Source organism: Argiope bruennichi, chromosome X2 (assembly GCF_947563725.1).
Source record: "Argiope bruennichi chromosome X2, qqArgBrue1.1, whole genome shotgun sequence".
Taxonomy (NCBI): Eukaryota; Metazoa; Arthropoda; class Arachnida; order Araneae; family Araneidae; genus Argiope; species Argiope bruennichi.
In genome coordinates, this window is record NC_079163.1 from 126,095,623 (window position 1) to 126,112,113 (window position 16,491).

General features: G+C 29.3%; 1 protein-coding gene across 3 annotated transcripts in view; it reads right to left on the reverse strand.

Moving 5' to 3' along the window:
- Positions 1 to 16,491, reverse strand: part of LOC129960159 (atos homolog protein A-like) — a 102,002-nt gene that overhangs the window by 58,938 nt on the left and 26,573 nt on the right. For 2 of the 3 annotated variants that reach the window (XR_008783539.1, XM_056073348.1), the window contains exon 1: positions 8,439 to 8,562. The exons of the other annotated variant lie outside the window; for it this stretch is intronic. Coding sequence is in view for 1 of the 2 variants with exons in the window: in XM_056073348.1 (XP_055929323.1) it covers positions 8,439 to 8,460 (22 nt within the window). In the remaining variant the exon portion in view is untranslated. Of the gene's footprint in view, positions 1 to 8,438; positions 8,563 to 16,491 lie in introns of those variants that run through there. 3 annotated transcript variants of the gene reach the window in all.

The following is a 16,491-nucleotide window of genomic DNA, read 5'->3' on the forward strand; positions in this document are numbered from 1 at the left end:
ATTCCATTCCAAATAAATTAATTTTAGAATTTTTATTTTTAGTTCCTTAATCGCCTATGCATCTGTAACAATTCAGACTGTGTGTAAAATAGTACATGGGACTCAGCATACTGCCATTCATTATGCATGGTATAAGAAAATCGACAATCCTAATGCCGTCTTTACTTATACGCATAATTATATAATGATCTTGTGAATAAAAGTAAAAAAAAAATTATTAATTTCATACTTAAGTCTCATAAGCATTATTTAACATTTACGAATACTTGTTGATTTTCAGCAAAACATAACGTTTAAAAAACACTTATATTAGGATACAAATATGTAGTTACTTTTTGGACTTTAATTTATAATCCATTGTTATAAACACCAAGGAATGTCAAAATTGATTTTTCCCAAAATCACAGCCAGGTGGTGACATTAGCAAGGAATCAAATTTTTATTATATTAATCGATTAACTAAGAATTAAAAGTTTTGAAAACTTTCAAATAGTGTAGTCATTTAAAATGTTGCGCAGTTGTATATTTTCAAAGTTCGTCATATTAGAAAGTGAATGAAAAATTAATTACAAAAAAATTATATCGCTGCAAACATAAAAAAAAAGTATGTAAAGAACATGAAAAAAATCTTAGGAAAGCAAGTTCTGAAATTGGATTGGTAGACATTTTATTTTATTTTTTTATTACTTTCCTTTACAGAGGAAATTTTTCAAAAATTATTAGCTCATATTATTCACTTGCAATCAAATCGTAACGAATGTAATTTTAATGTAATTTGCTTTTGTTGCAATTAAATTGTAACAAAAGCAAATTTGGGGAAAATGCTAACACCTTAACTTCAGGATTTCGCTCTCTATAATCAATCTTTCTACTAGATTAGAGTAAAAAGGTCATTCACATTATCTCGAATAAAAACGAAAAAAACATTTCAAACAAATTTACTGAGTGCTACTCCTAAATTAAACAGCGCGCTTTTAAATGAAAGATGCATGCACGCCATATGCATTTCGTGAGATAATACAATGTATTTCACATCCATTTCCGAAAAGAATTTCACGCAAAGCAAATCTATCAATTTTTCAGAGCCTTCGAACTCCAGGAACGTATCCAAGAGAAGGGAGAAAAGACCGGATCGATGGAGGGGGGAGGAGTAGACAAAGGAGAGAGGAATTCACCCCTTCCCCCATCTGAATACGAGGGTTCGTCCATGTTTCCAGCTCGATTGTCACACACTGTTACCGATTTTATGCCTGAACATGTTTTAGGCATTCGAGAGCTATCACAATAAACCGTCTCGCAGAATGAATGAAGACGGCTAAAAAAATAAACTTCAGGATTGCAGCCAAACAAACGTTTACTTCGATTAGATTTATTCGAGGTCTTGGACCTCAAAAGGCCTTCACTAAGAATATTTTCACATCTTGGGTTGGGGGATTATTGCAAAATGGCAGTGTTTTTAGTTCAAAACAAATGTCGAATGGTTAGGAATTACTCACTTAATGTTCCGTTTTAAAAATTTCAAAATGGCTCAAAACTAATGAAAAGAAGTTTAAACGAAACATTTCAAGCAAGCCTACATTAATATATGTGCTAGAAATATATATTACAGTAGAAATTGGTTAATCCCAAAACCGACTCGACTACGACAAAGTTTTAATACAAAAATTTGAATTCAGAAAAATTATGTCTAAAAAGAAGTCCGTCACTAGAAAAGGATCATTTTAAAACTAGAAATTGCAATAGAAGTTTATTTTTAATATTTAGTAGTTTTAACAAATAATAAATAAACAACAAGTTGTTAAAATGAGTAAAGTGATAACAATTATTAATATTTTGACAATTTTTAAAATAATAATTTCAACTGATATGCAATTTTAAATTTAAGAAACAGGTTACAGCTCTCTGAAAAGTACAACTAATAAAACCAGCTGTATAATTCGCATCTAATTAGCTGAAAGCTTGTTAAAAAGGCGAAATTTTTAACGTTTTTTTTCTATAAAACTATAATCTATATATTTTTCTATAAAACTTTTCTATAAAACTAAAAAAACAATACGGAAATAAAGACAAATTTTAGTTTTGACTTCGAATTAAATATCGGAAATGAGAGTTACAGACGATATTTAAAATTTATTATCACAAAATTCCAGAAACCCGAAGGAAGTTAGAAATTCTAATTAAAAACGTCCGAATTAGTCACATTACATTGTATATTATCATATTTGTGCATATTTTATTAATGACGTTGTAATGCATTGAATACTAAATTAAGAGATTTTTCTATACAGATGAGAGGAATTTAACAATGAAATATTCCTAAAAAGAATCGAAAAATTTGAAGGTCTAAAAGATAATTTAAAATTGTATTGTTTTTTTTAAACAAAATTTTAAATCTTTAAATTTTTTAATAAAATTAATCTAAAACACGCAATTTTCAGATTTTTAAATAAGATATGTTACTCTGTCAACATGTCATTTTTGATATTGGAAGTTTGGAATCTTTGCAACAATTTAATTCATCCATTCTGCTCAATTATCCTTACAAACAGTTGTTCTGACGCAAAACATACATGCTTTTGAAAATAATAACACGGGAAATAGGATGAAACATCGCCTCATTTTGCTGATGAAGATGTTATCCAAAACCACTTATTCGAAAACAGATACACATATAATGAAGATTGGTTTTCGAAAAAGGAGCTTTACAGAAACATATTGAAAATTCAGTTTTAGTTTACCAAATGTATCCATTACTAAATTCTTCACAATATTTTATATAAGAAATTAATTCTCATAATTTAAAAATATTTGTAATATAAAATCTTCGTCATATTTACATCGATTGTCTTCTTTCATTGTATTAATTCTAAAAAAAATGTATTGTTATTGTTTTTAAAAAATTGGCACAATCCTCATAGTTTTTTTTTATTACCCGATTTAAATAATGGCTTTCAAAAGTCACAAAATGTTTCCTATTTTTTTGTGTTCTCTAAAATTTATATTCGACAGTTTAAAAAAGATTATCATAAGTTGAAGAATTACAAGTTTCCTTTCTCATAAATAACTTAAAAGATATGGAAACATTTATTTATCCCAAAAGCACATACTGCTGTTGTCTATTTCATTTATTTGACTCATGTCTCCCTTTCATCTCTATATATCCTAGTCGCGCATCACAAAACGAGCTTGCATGGAGGATAATTTAAATGAAAAAAGGCGTAAAAATTAAATTCATTCATTTCATGCTTGTAATGGAATTTTGTAGTCCATGTTTAACTCACTTCCTGATTTACATGCGTTCTCTCAATAACAATACACTATTTTAATTTTTTCAGAACTTTATTATTAGTTAACTGCTTATTTAAAATTTGAATCCATACGTAAGGTGTCATCTGAAAGTAAATTAAAAAAATGATTTCAAGAGTTCATAATCAGAATAAATAATCTTCCACTGCCGTATGTAATGCTGGGAGGAATTAAAAATATTCCCTCATTTTTTGTCTACGTCATTATCGGATAAAAAATGCCAATATCTGTTTTGGCGTCTAGCAACTAGGGAAGTTTCTTTATATATAAATTTATTAATTTATCGGTGTGTGAATTAAGCATGCATAAATAGCAAAAGTTAATGAGGTGAGGCTTGCAAATGATTATATATATATATACATATTCATCATATTCTTTCTCCATGAGCCAAACTGAAAATTATCACTAATATTTTATTTTGTATTTGGCATTGCATTTTTTTTTTCTATTAGTGGATCACTATTTGTTTCAATCCGATTTTAGTCATAAGTTTTGATTTGAGTATTCGTGAACACAATATTTTCTTATTTCTTAAGCATTCAGCCTATGTGCATGATGTTTTCTACTACAACTTTCGTTAACTATATAATCAGTGACAATCAAATCAGATATTATTAAAGAGCAAGAACTCGTCAGGACACGCACGTCTTCTTTTATTTATAATAATAAATTAAAGACTAAAAAGTAAAAAACCATTCATTTTTTAAAAAAAAATAACTTCTTAGTACATTAAAAAAATGTCTTATAAAAACTATTTCTTAAATTGGTTATTAGCTGGTACAAGGAAACAAATAGCTATAATTCTATGATATTATTTCTCAATTATGAAATGTCAGGTAAAAAATATGTTCTCTTTTCAACATTTCTTAGAACGTCCATTATACATTGAACAGAGCACATGTTTCTTTATATAAAAAGTTCGTAAAACACCCATTCTTCAATAAATAACTAGATACCGATGTCTTCTGTCATTCAAGATGAAATTTCACACAAGATTTCTTTCACAAGATCTGATATCTCCAATTCAAGCGTAAAAATAATCTATAGCTCGAAACGTTCTACTAATAGGTAAATGAATCGATAAAGAAACTATTCCTTCACATACAGAAATTAAATACGCAATTTCGGATATAAAAAAAAATTCGATACCTCTTAATAGCATTAGTTTATTTATGCTTAATATGTTAATGGAAAGCCAAACTTCCTCACCAAGAGCAAATGACGATAAAGAAATGAATACAAAAAGGAAAGGAAGAAATGAAGTCATTGCTTTTTCCTCTGAATAACGGGGATCATTTCTTTCAGATAATCAATTCTGTAGTAACAAAAGGGAGAAAGGGCTTTCCTTGCAAGTCAAGTGCCAGAAAAACGGCAAACGAGGCTTCCTAGAAATTTATTTAGCATTACTACGTATTCATTCTTCTGCATTATCTCTCTGGAATTGTTTGCTGGAATCAGTTCGAGGAGTGCTCTTTGTTAAGAGTTATGTAGAAATTGTGACTAAACTATTTCTTTGAAAGCATACATTTAAAATAAAGTCGTTAAAAGGATATACTTGATTTTAATGTTTCCTGGTCAGAAAGAAGAAGCGGCACTTTCAGCATCATTCTATCCCTTATGACTCATCACCAATCTAAAGCGTTGAACTTCGACCCATTTTTTAAAAAATTCTTTTGCAAAATGCGCGACGTGACTTATTTTGGCGAATATATTAATTAATACCTTTTCTCAAAATTCCAATACATAGTGATACCCTAGCAAGACATAACTGATTCATTTGAAACGAAAGAAGAAGGTTCAGCAGTGTAACGAGATCAAGTAGCGTCAAGAACATAACATTTTTCGTCCCCTCACCACTTTCTGATTTTCAAAAGTGACACAAAATGTACTGCTGTTCTCTGCCCTGAAACTGGCAACTGGGCCATCTATAAAAAAAATCAAAACACAGGGAATTAAATCGAAACATTTCTTTTTCATTTCAATACTTTGCACTACTTATGGTAGATGGATAAAAACTATTTACGGAAAACTTCAATCATTTTTATGGGACTACAATAAGTAACCGTATTTTCGAAATGAATGCCCTCACTCTTTGCAAATTGGGAGTCTTTAATAAGCCAAACAATATTTTATATCTTACAGAGTACTTTTTAAACAGTCACAACTCAGTGTTCATTGTTGGATTATGCCTGCTATGCTACATTTATTTCAGCACACAATTATGAGAAGGAAGTAGGCTTAAAATAGCTAGCATTTATTTATACACGCAGTATATGCGAACCTGGCTTCTGTGCCATTCAATTCAGTAAACCTAACTCAAGCAGCAATTCTTAAAGAAAATTATTACTAGAAATAGGGTGCTATAATAGCCAAACTTCATACAGATTTTGGTAATTATTCTCGAAAAAGTAAATTAATTTTAAATGTTATTCCGAATTCGTTCATGAGAATTCTTATGTTCTAACTGAACCTCAAAAGAAAAAAAGGAAAAAAAAAATTCTTACGTACGAATTCTTGTGTTCTGACTGATATTGATTAGAAAGCTTTAAAAAAATATTTGCATTCTGTTGCAATGTCTGTTCTCTACTTAAAAGTTTGAAAATCTCGAATCTAATTAATTATAAAATCGATATTTTGAAAAAGAAATAAATAATAAAAATAAAACAAAATTAAGGAAAAGGGAAACATATCTTCAGGTACGATTAAATTTTTCATGAGGAAAATAAATAAATCGAAATCATTAAACAGAATTTAATCAGAGTGGAAAATCGACGTTTATTTCCTAATTCCCGCTTCCGAAGCAATTATGAACATTTTATGACGCGAAAACTAAGAAACTTACTCGCAGATAAATTTCAATTCGTCAATGAAATGAAGAAAGTTGAATCACTAAACGTCAGAAATCCATACCGAATAAAGCTAAAAGATCGCTTTGCCGAACGGAAACTCAAACATTTTTAGGAAAAAAAAATTAAATAAAATTTAAATCTTATTTAAAAAATAACTGTTTTTATATAAACAATGACTGCATGAGAGTTGAAGTTTACATCCTTAAGTACTAAAAACGCAATATAAAAAAAAAACATGCTTTGTTTTCTTTTATAAGTTTTAATAATGAGTAATTCATATAATTAAATATCATACCGGTTGCTAAACAAATTTTTCTGACCATTTTTATAGCTGTCTTATTTAATTCTTAATGAAAGGCAAGACAAAATTTTAAATATTCGCCTTAAACTTTAACCGACTATTTTCAGTCCACAACCTTCCAGAATTTCAGTAATTTGTTTGATGCAACATCGCCAAATATAAAGACCATTGTGTCATAAGCCATAAAACAAGCAACCATATCTTATATTTGGCGCAACATAACCATATATGCCTCTTGCGTTATTATATTACACACAATCAACCAACTGCTTATTTAAAATAGCATTTCCTGATGCCCAACTCTTCTTTTCTTCAATCAAATGAATGTTCCGAAATGTATTTATATTTTCATGATTGGTGTGTATTGACCCATGAAAAAGATGAATCTATGTTCTTTTGCAAATCTGAATACAGTCAATTCACTCTATTCCAAAATATAGTCAATCGGATTGGAGCCCGTCCCTATCAGTCTGCATTGCCGATCCTTTTTGTACTCTCGGATATAACAGAGCTCATCTAAAGTAATTTGTAAAATTACTAGTCATAGAAAACAAGACTTTCGGGTGGTTTAATCATGCTTTGATAAAACCTTTCTCAAAGCATGACTAAGCCACCCAACCCAACTCTGCTTTTTTTTTTTTTCTGGTTAAAGAGCCATTTATTAAATTTATCTAATCTTGAAGATGAAAAATGTATTTTAGCTTTCAGAAGCGTTCCTCTTATGCAATGCCTCACAAAAACCCGAGCTTTAAACAATGGATGCAATAATACTGGGCAAGTTACTCATACAATACTTATGCAGTAACGTGACAGGAAGGTAGAAGTGCATCGTAATGAAGATGTCGAGAATTGCACCTAGAGTTATCAGTCTTGATTAGAAGGTCTTGCATGGTTCGATTTCCGGAAAAATACTGCTCTACAAGAGTTTATTTTGGGATATCGAACACAAGATCATCGTATATCATCAAAATATTTTGAAACGTTTCTTGGTAAGGAATATGGCTCTAAAATCATAACCTCGAAATGCTAAACTACTTTTTAGCAGAAAACCTCTTATAAAATTTATTTTATTTATCATACTTTATTGACTTTAATATATATATAATCGCAACAAAAAATGTTTTGTTTATCATATGTTTGATTTGATTTATATTTCCAGTATTCAATCAAATATAATGAATTCATCATTAGAAATGTAATAATATTTTTGAATATTTTTTTTTTCTAAATTTAAAGGAATCGGTTTAGAATAATATAAAACCAAAAGAGTTCATTTTCAATCATTAAGAAAACAAGAATTTGTAATATTTAATATAAATACGCCTAAGATGTTTTTAAAAACTAAATTATTCTACTAAATGTTGTACTATTATTATAATAACTGTTATTGTATTATTGCAAACATAAAAACGAAAAGGAAACCGTAAACAATTATGACCCTAACAGACAATTTAAAATATTTTCTTTCTTGCATAATAAGTCAAATCGATTATTTATGAAGAAAACAAATTCCTTTACAAAATAATCAATTCAATCTAAATATCTTTAACATTCCAAAGTCTTTAATATATGCAAAAAAAAAAACAAATTAAAAAAAAACTAGGATGGTATGTTTCACAACGGGCAACCAACAATGTTACATACAAAATAACTGATCATAATCAACTTCCATAATCACAAGGAAAACAACAGCAAATCGGGGTTTCAAAACCTACTAGCACCGCGGAAGCGAGTTCCAAACAATTAAGAATGTCCTCAATTGAGTGAGTTAATCTCATTTAGCCGTGGAAACGCCTAAACACAACTCCGTTCTACTTCGAAAGTATTTTTTTCAAACTTCACTGAAATCCCTCCCCCTTCTGCTAAACTGTGCATGATCACACACAACTATGACAAAACTTTTAAAGTCTTAGATTCTCACTTTTTTGGCAGTAAATCAATATTTAGGTATAAAGAATGCCCTTTGGATTATTGGTACTTACCACCCGATACACTATGTTTCATGCTGATTCTGCCAACAACTGCACGTACTTGATCGCAACAATATTTGTTAAGGACCCACAGCAGAAAACTTCCAACACGTCCTGTAACTTACGTCGTTGTCACCCTTCTGACAGCTTACAGAAACCAACCAGCTGATCAAGTCCACTACGTCACAGATCACGTGATGTAAGACTCTCCCTCACTGTTTCACCAATCGAATTCAGTAGTGCGATAGTAGTTTCTCGGCACAGCTGATACGAACAACAGAAGAGCGTTCGTTTTGGAGAGCTAGTTTTCTTTTTCTAACCAAACGTTAGTAATGAACTTGGAGCATTAAAACTGAAGATAATTTCAGAGCTGTTTATTATCTTATTTTTACAAAGTCGAAAGACAGTGAAATCAGTTTTCTATGGTTTAAATAAAAAGATATTTTCAAGAGAAAATAGGTTTTAATTTAGCTTGGTTACATTATCGCCCCATTTTCAGAATAAAGGCTATTTTAGGACAGGATACTCCATTATGAAGTGTGGCGAGATGGCAAAGACGATATCTGAGCCAGCATCACTTCCCTTCAATTTTCAGTATTAGATGATATTTTGACTCATGCCAAAAGGGATTATCAAATAAAAAATAAATAAAAATTAAAGTAATGCTTTATTGCTGATTAATTATATAGTAAACGTTGGATTAAGCATTCCAATTATTAAATTAATCATAAGAATAGAAATTATCAAAAAGAAATAGCATTTCAAATAGATTCTAGGTTACTATTTATTCCAAACAGAAGCAGCATTATGGTAAATTCAGAATCCAATTCCTATAAATAATTAACTAATAACAATGAAGATGAATTAAATTATTTGATGTTTATGAGTTTATTTATTTATTCTTTTGAATGAAATATGAAAAGAAAAAGAAAGGAAAAAAAGAAAAGAAATTGAAAGAAATAAGAAAAAATGTTTTATCTGGAAAAAAGGAAGAAAGAAATTGTGACTTTCTTGGAAAAAAAAAAAAAAATCTTAGGGTTTTTTTTCCCCCAATTTTTTCCTCATAAAAAATATTTTCCTTTTGGAAGAATCGCTCTTATTTCTTAAAACAAAGTAATTCGAAATACATCAGAACTATTCGAGCTGCATTGTTTAAAACGTTGTTTTTGATATACTGGAATATTGTTTCTGCAGAGTATGTTTAAAATAAAACTTTTAGAACATTAAATGAAATGCATTAGAATCTGCTCCTTTTTTATGATAAATAATACTGGTATCATTCAAAGAGCATCCCTATAGACACATCCTGTTAAAGAATGAGATAAATTTGACAATCATAAAGATACGTTATTCGCTGTTCTCAGACATTTACGAACATACTGTTGAAATTGGTTTTGTCTCTATTATATTCTTCTGATAAAACTGGTAAATTTTATGACAGTAGAAGATGGTTCATTCGAATTTTTCTAAAATTCCTTGATTCTTTCATTCATATAATGTTAAAATATTGTCTACCATTCAAACTCATTTTGTCACAGCTAAACAATAAAGAATTATTTTCGATCGTTAAATATGTCCCTTCCTTGTACCCTCAGTGATACGTGAATAATTTTTAATGTCATTCATTCACTCGAGATATTAACTGCCCTAGTAGCACTCTATACATTCAGGAAATTTGCGAAAAAAAATATCCTACAATATTTTTTATTGTGAAACAATATTATAAAAAAACATCACAAAACATTATTGCAAAAACATAATTACAAAAATTTACATTACTACATTATTACAAAATCAATATTGTGAAACAATACTGAAACAGTGAAAAATAGAAGACTTTTTTTATATGGATGAACATCGGATTCCGGTCATATTGCACAATGCAATTTTTTTCTTTTTAATTCTTTTCTAATAAAAAATATTTCCAGTATTTAATAAATTCATTCCAAATACTGTAAATATTCCCAAAATTAATTTTTAGCGCATGAAAAATGTATATTTTTAGGGAATCTCTTGATTATTTTTGAACCCAAATTTCACAACTCATCTTGAGTGAGTGAAAAAGATCTAGGGACCTTTAGGTTTGCTGAAGGCATATCTTATCTACTGAACCATCCGAACACTTGAGATGCGTGAGTCGATGATGGGAATTTGGCGTTCAGCTCGATAGGAATATTGTCAACTTCCACATCTAGTCTTGGATTGTCTTTTTAATTTAATATCTTTTTTTTAACAATTTTATTCAAAATGTGATCTGAAAGGGGAAAAAAAGAGCGCGACTTCATTCTTAAGTAAGATTTGCTATATTAGTAAGTTAAAAAAGTGAGGTTCAAAAGAAGCAACTTTTAAATATATATGAAATATTAAAAAATTAAAATATTATTTTTCAGAAAATATTTTCCATTTGATAAATGTAGAATGAGTAATAGTACTCTCACATTGCTGATCAAAGTGGATAAGCACAGAATTTACAATATCATTTTCATCATATTTTCGTTGTTGTTTAATGTTGAACTTACAATAGAGTCTTCCTAATACAGTTCATGCTGTTCATTGTACCATTTCCACTTTTGATTTCACAATATTATATAATATTTGACTTTTAATGAAACATTTTCGCAGTTCGTTTTTAATAAAATGTAAATGCAATTTCAAATGAAATGAATTTTGAAACTAACGCTATTATTTTTGAGCCAGAATGTTAATGTGTCAATATTTTAAAAAATTTCCATGATCTTTAAATATTGTTACACATTGTACGATATGATTGATATGATATTCGATATTTATGACATTGCTCAATATTTCCCTAAATATTGTACAATATTCGAGTGGATATTGTATGATGCATTAAATAAAAAAACGAGTCATTTTTTTAAAATAAAACGTTTAAAGCCTAAAAAGCACACTCTTTATTTAATAATCTTATTTCTTATTATTTCATATTATTTCTTAAGAAGGTTAAATAGTTAAATAATTCTTTACTATCCTTTTTAGCTTAGAAAATGTCGTTTACTCTTGTTGAGTTCTTTTTTCAAGCTCTTTTCTCCTATTCTGTGTTGTGTTATCACAACCGCCCAACCGTTATCCTCCTGCAAATGGATTACAAAATGAAATAGGAAAGGTGCGTTTGACGTTTCATAAATGAGCATCACTCATCTGTAAGTTCGGGATTTGAACCGTTGATAGAGCAATTCGATAAAAAAAAAAATTCTTTTTTTTTTTAAAGAATTTTAATGTTCAAGATTTTTATAAACAAAAGGAAGCTTCAAATGTTATTTTCTCGTATGCGAATTATAGAAACAAAAAGTATTGTCAAAAATTCGACCTCTATATTTTAATGAATCTCCAATTTTCACGTCTCTCCTGAGTGTAAAAAAATATATAAAAAAAAAACTCCCTTGAATTAAAAAAAAAAAATGTCTATCTGTGAATACGATTATCCAAAAATGCGAAAAAGTAGACGGGTGAAATATTTTATGCGACCTTGATATCAAAATGGTAGATGCCCATCCAATTTTGGACGAAATTCTTTGGTTTGAGAACATAACTCAAAAACATGAAAAAGCTTAAAGGATAAAATTTGATATACGGTCTTATCAGCCAAATTTTAGATCTACGTCATATTTTGGACTCAATCTGTTGAAAGATGGATTGTCTGTCGGTTTGTCTATACGTATGAATGTGATTGTGATAACTCGAAAACGCAATAAGATTCATACATGAAATTCAATTCCTGATCATAGTATTAAAAGTGTAAATTTATACTAGGATTTGAATATATTCAGTGGGAGCAAACCCATTCAGTCAAAAGGAAGCCATTTTCGTTTGCTTTACTATAGCATGAAAAGAATCATTTGACTTTCGGTCAGAATATAGAGGCTTAAAAGAGTTTTTAACTTCTGATGTAAGGTTTATTTCTGAATAAATAGCCAGTTCCCAGTAAAGTAGTTTATAATGCAATAAATATAAAGTGGAATTTTTAAAAAGTTTCAAACAACGCAATTTCATAGCCGAAATAAAATACCCATCAATGTTTTGATAATAACCAACTTAATATTGACATTCAACACTAAAGAACAAAATAGAACTGTTTTCTGTTCAGCTGTGCTCGCGCACAGCTTTTACCGAAAGTAAATTTGTAAGAACGCTTACACCGAAAACACGTTTCAAGAAAGTTTATTCTACGAGCACGCGCATAGATCTTCATAAAGAAAGGAGGGATTACATGTTTTTTCTATTTTAAAGCACAAACATCTATTCACCTAATTAATACGAATATTTAAACACAGTTTCCACCCAATGTTTTCGAACTGAACATAGAATTGAAATAATAAATTATCCCCCCACTTTTGAAAATAATGCTCTTCCCCTCTCCTTGGAATCAAAACTGAGGGAGTGCATTATTATTAAATATCTGGAAAATTTTATTAGCGAATGACTCAGAAAAAAAGTTTGGAATTTTTATTCCAAACTTTTATGGATTATTATTATGGATTTTAAAATTCCATAATATTTAAAATTAGGAATTTTGAATAGCATTAAAGACTCGCCGATAAACCTGATGTTACTTGGAATCAAAATATTTTTGTGTCTAATTTTTTTAATGTAAAAACTACTTTTTATTATTAAATAATATTATACACAAAATACCTTTTATCGTCTAAGCGTTTTTTTAAAAATTAAAATGAAAATACGAATTGAAATAGATTATTTTAAAAAACCACCGATTATTAATTTTCTAATTTTGTTGCGTATTTGCCAAATTTTCTTTACAAATACTAAAGTATATGAAATGATTTAAAGACATTTTAGGTCAATTAATTAAATAATGAATTTTTTATTAATAAAACTATGAAACAAACTAAATCAATCGTTGTAACTGTAATCATATACTTTAAAATTTTTATTTAGTGTTGTTTCAGAATTTTAATAACAATATTCTGAAATTTTAACACTGAATAACGCTTACACGCTGAATATAAGCTATATCCAGTATTATTTGTCTTATTATTATTAATAAATACTTCATTATTAAAATTCATTGTACTTAAAGTCTTACCGTTGCTTAGCAACGGAGTATCAATAACTTTCCTTATTTCAAAATAGCCTGCATTTAATTAATTATTTATTAAATTTTGAAAAATTAATTAAAATTGAAGGAAAAATTACATGGAAATTAAAGTAATATCATTGATTAGATAAAATTTTGAATTTTAAGATGGTTTAAAAATATTTTTTGTGATGTAATTTCCTTCAAAATGAATGTAGAAGAATGGTAATATCTCGATTTACTGAATATTTAATAAATTTATTTAATTTCATTTTGGGTTTTAAAAAATTGGCAATATTCTTTCTCCTATCTTAAATAATAAATGTGCAACATTTGACTGAATTCGACCAGTTGTTTAGGACAGAATGTGGAATAGGCATACATACACAGCAACAACAATGTTCATTTGCATTAAAAAATAGAAAAATAAATATAAAAGATTTTAAAACACACTCTTATTTATGAAAAAGAAAGTATAATTGCTTTTTTTCTATTGAAAATATAAATGTTAGAACAAAATCATAAAAAAATTGCGAGGCCTGAAATATAACAAAGAAATTAAATCAAAATAAATATCATAAGATTGAAATTATAAAATTCATAATGTGCCTTGAGTGCCACTTAATCTACCTACACCACTATTTCGGGGCTTAACGGAAACTTTGAAACAACTGATCTGGGCGAAATTTCATTGTATTTAATAGCAGAATGAATTTTACGAAAACACAGGTATTAATCTTTGTCCGAAGTAAACTGTAATTGCATTAATAATAGAATTTGTTTCAATAGCTGACATAAATATTTTTAATGATAAAAAAGAAAAAAATAAATCAGTTGTAAAATTTTATTGGAAAATTACTTGTCTATCTTATATCCCAGACAATTAAATGCTGAAAGGCTGAATGTCAATAAATGCAAAATAAATAAATAAACAAAATTTTAAATGGCCGGCATCAACTCTTTCATAAACAGCGTAACTTGGCTCATTTGAGCATTTTTATTGTGAATTCGACTATAATTAGAATTTTACCCTGGTCCCTCGAATTTCTAATTACCCTACTAGTAAAGTATCTTCAATAATTAGAATTTTACCCTGGTCCCTCGAATTTCTAATTACCCTACTAGTAAAGTATCTTCAATAATTAGAATTTATTTTGATTAATTCAAATTCAAAACTAAATGCAAAATTATTTCAGGATTGTTTTCTTTAGTTAAATGCACACCCATTTGTATAATTCTCAGCAATCACAAGTGAATAATTTTTAGGGTCCTTAATTCACTCCAGAATTTTACTATACAAAACCAATTTTTTAAAAAACCATTAACCTTCATTCATCATAAAAACGATGATGACAAGATCTTTGATACTATCCTCAGAACCACAACTAGAAACTTTGGAATCCTGGGTAACAAATGATAATAGGGACCTCATGTTATTGTTTTTCTCTGTTTAACTACTTCGTTTTCTAAATATGGTTGCTTATTTTTTTTTAATTAATTAATTTATTTATTTATTTTGATAATTGAAGGAGCTCCTACATTTTAATGGAATGAAATTGTTTTTCTCAATAAATGTCTCTTTGACATATGTTATTATTATTTTTTTTTATTTAATACTGCTAAGTAAAAAAAAAATATATATATGATATCTGAAACTATTTGAGAGCACACAGAGCTTAATATTGAACATATACATTATAATTAAAGTAAGATTTTAAGTCGAAAATTATTCAGTATACTTTATATTTTTTCATTTAGATAGCACTCTGTTTATATACAGGTGATCATCAAAATAACGGAAACACACATTTCTGAATGAGCTTCGTAAGCATTAAAATATAATAATATCCGCCAGTTTTTTTATAAGTAGCAATGTATATATTCTGGTAGTATGTGTTAGCTTTTTTGAAGTTCTGTAATTCTTGAATTTTTTGCAAAAGCGTAAAATGTCTGACCTCTCAGATTTTCAAAAAGCCAAATTATAGGAGCACGTCTAGCTGGAGCAAGTGTGACCTAAACATCCCAACTTTTAGGCGTTTATGGAGGTATGGTGTCTAAAGTAATGCCAGCATACACACAGCGCGGCAAGACAAGCTCGATAAAGCAAAATAGTGGACGGAAAGAGAAGCTCAGTGAAAGAGACCGACGGGTATTGAAGCGGATTGTAATGTCTAAAAAGCGAACAGCTGCAGCAAAAGTGACCGCAAAGCTCAATAGCCATCTGGATTCTCCACTGTCAGTGATTACAATTAGAAGGCACCTTCATAAACAAAACATTTATGGCATAGCAGCTATTCACAAGCCACTTGTCACAGATGTTAATGGTAAACGTCGTTTACAGTGGTGTCACACTCACAAAACCTGCTCGATTGATGAGTGGAAGAAAGTCATATGGTTTGACGAATCGTGTTTCACACTTTTCCCTACGACAGGGTGGGTGCACGTTTGTAGGACACCTGCACAAGCGTATGATCGTGATTGTCTCCTTCCAATTAATTGTCAAGCATGGAAGTGGATCTGTCATGATATCGGCAGCCATATCGTGGTTTTCTGATGGACCAATCATAACCCTGAAAGGAAGTATCACTGAGGAGAGGTTATAGAGAAATTTTAGCTGACCAGGTTCATCCTATGATGTAAACTTTGTTTCCTGCAAGAGATGGAATTTTCCAGGATGATAATGCGCCTATCCATGCAGAGAGACTTGTCCAATCATGGTTTGATGAACACGAGGATGAAGTTAAACATCTGTCTTGGACCGCACAGTCACCCTACCTCGATATAATTGAACCGTTATGGTCCAGTTTAGAGCGTTCAATACGGAATTGATATCCTCCACCGGCATCTCTCCTAGATCTTCCACGATATCTCCAGGAAGAATGGTATAATATTCCTCTAAATACTATTTAACACTTGTATGAATCGATTCCTAGGCGAACATGCCAAAGACGGTCCTACACCATACTAATAAAAGATTCGTTATAAATCTAAGATGTTTCCATTATTTTGATA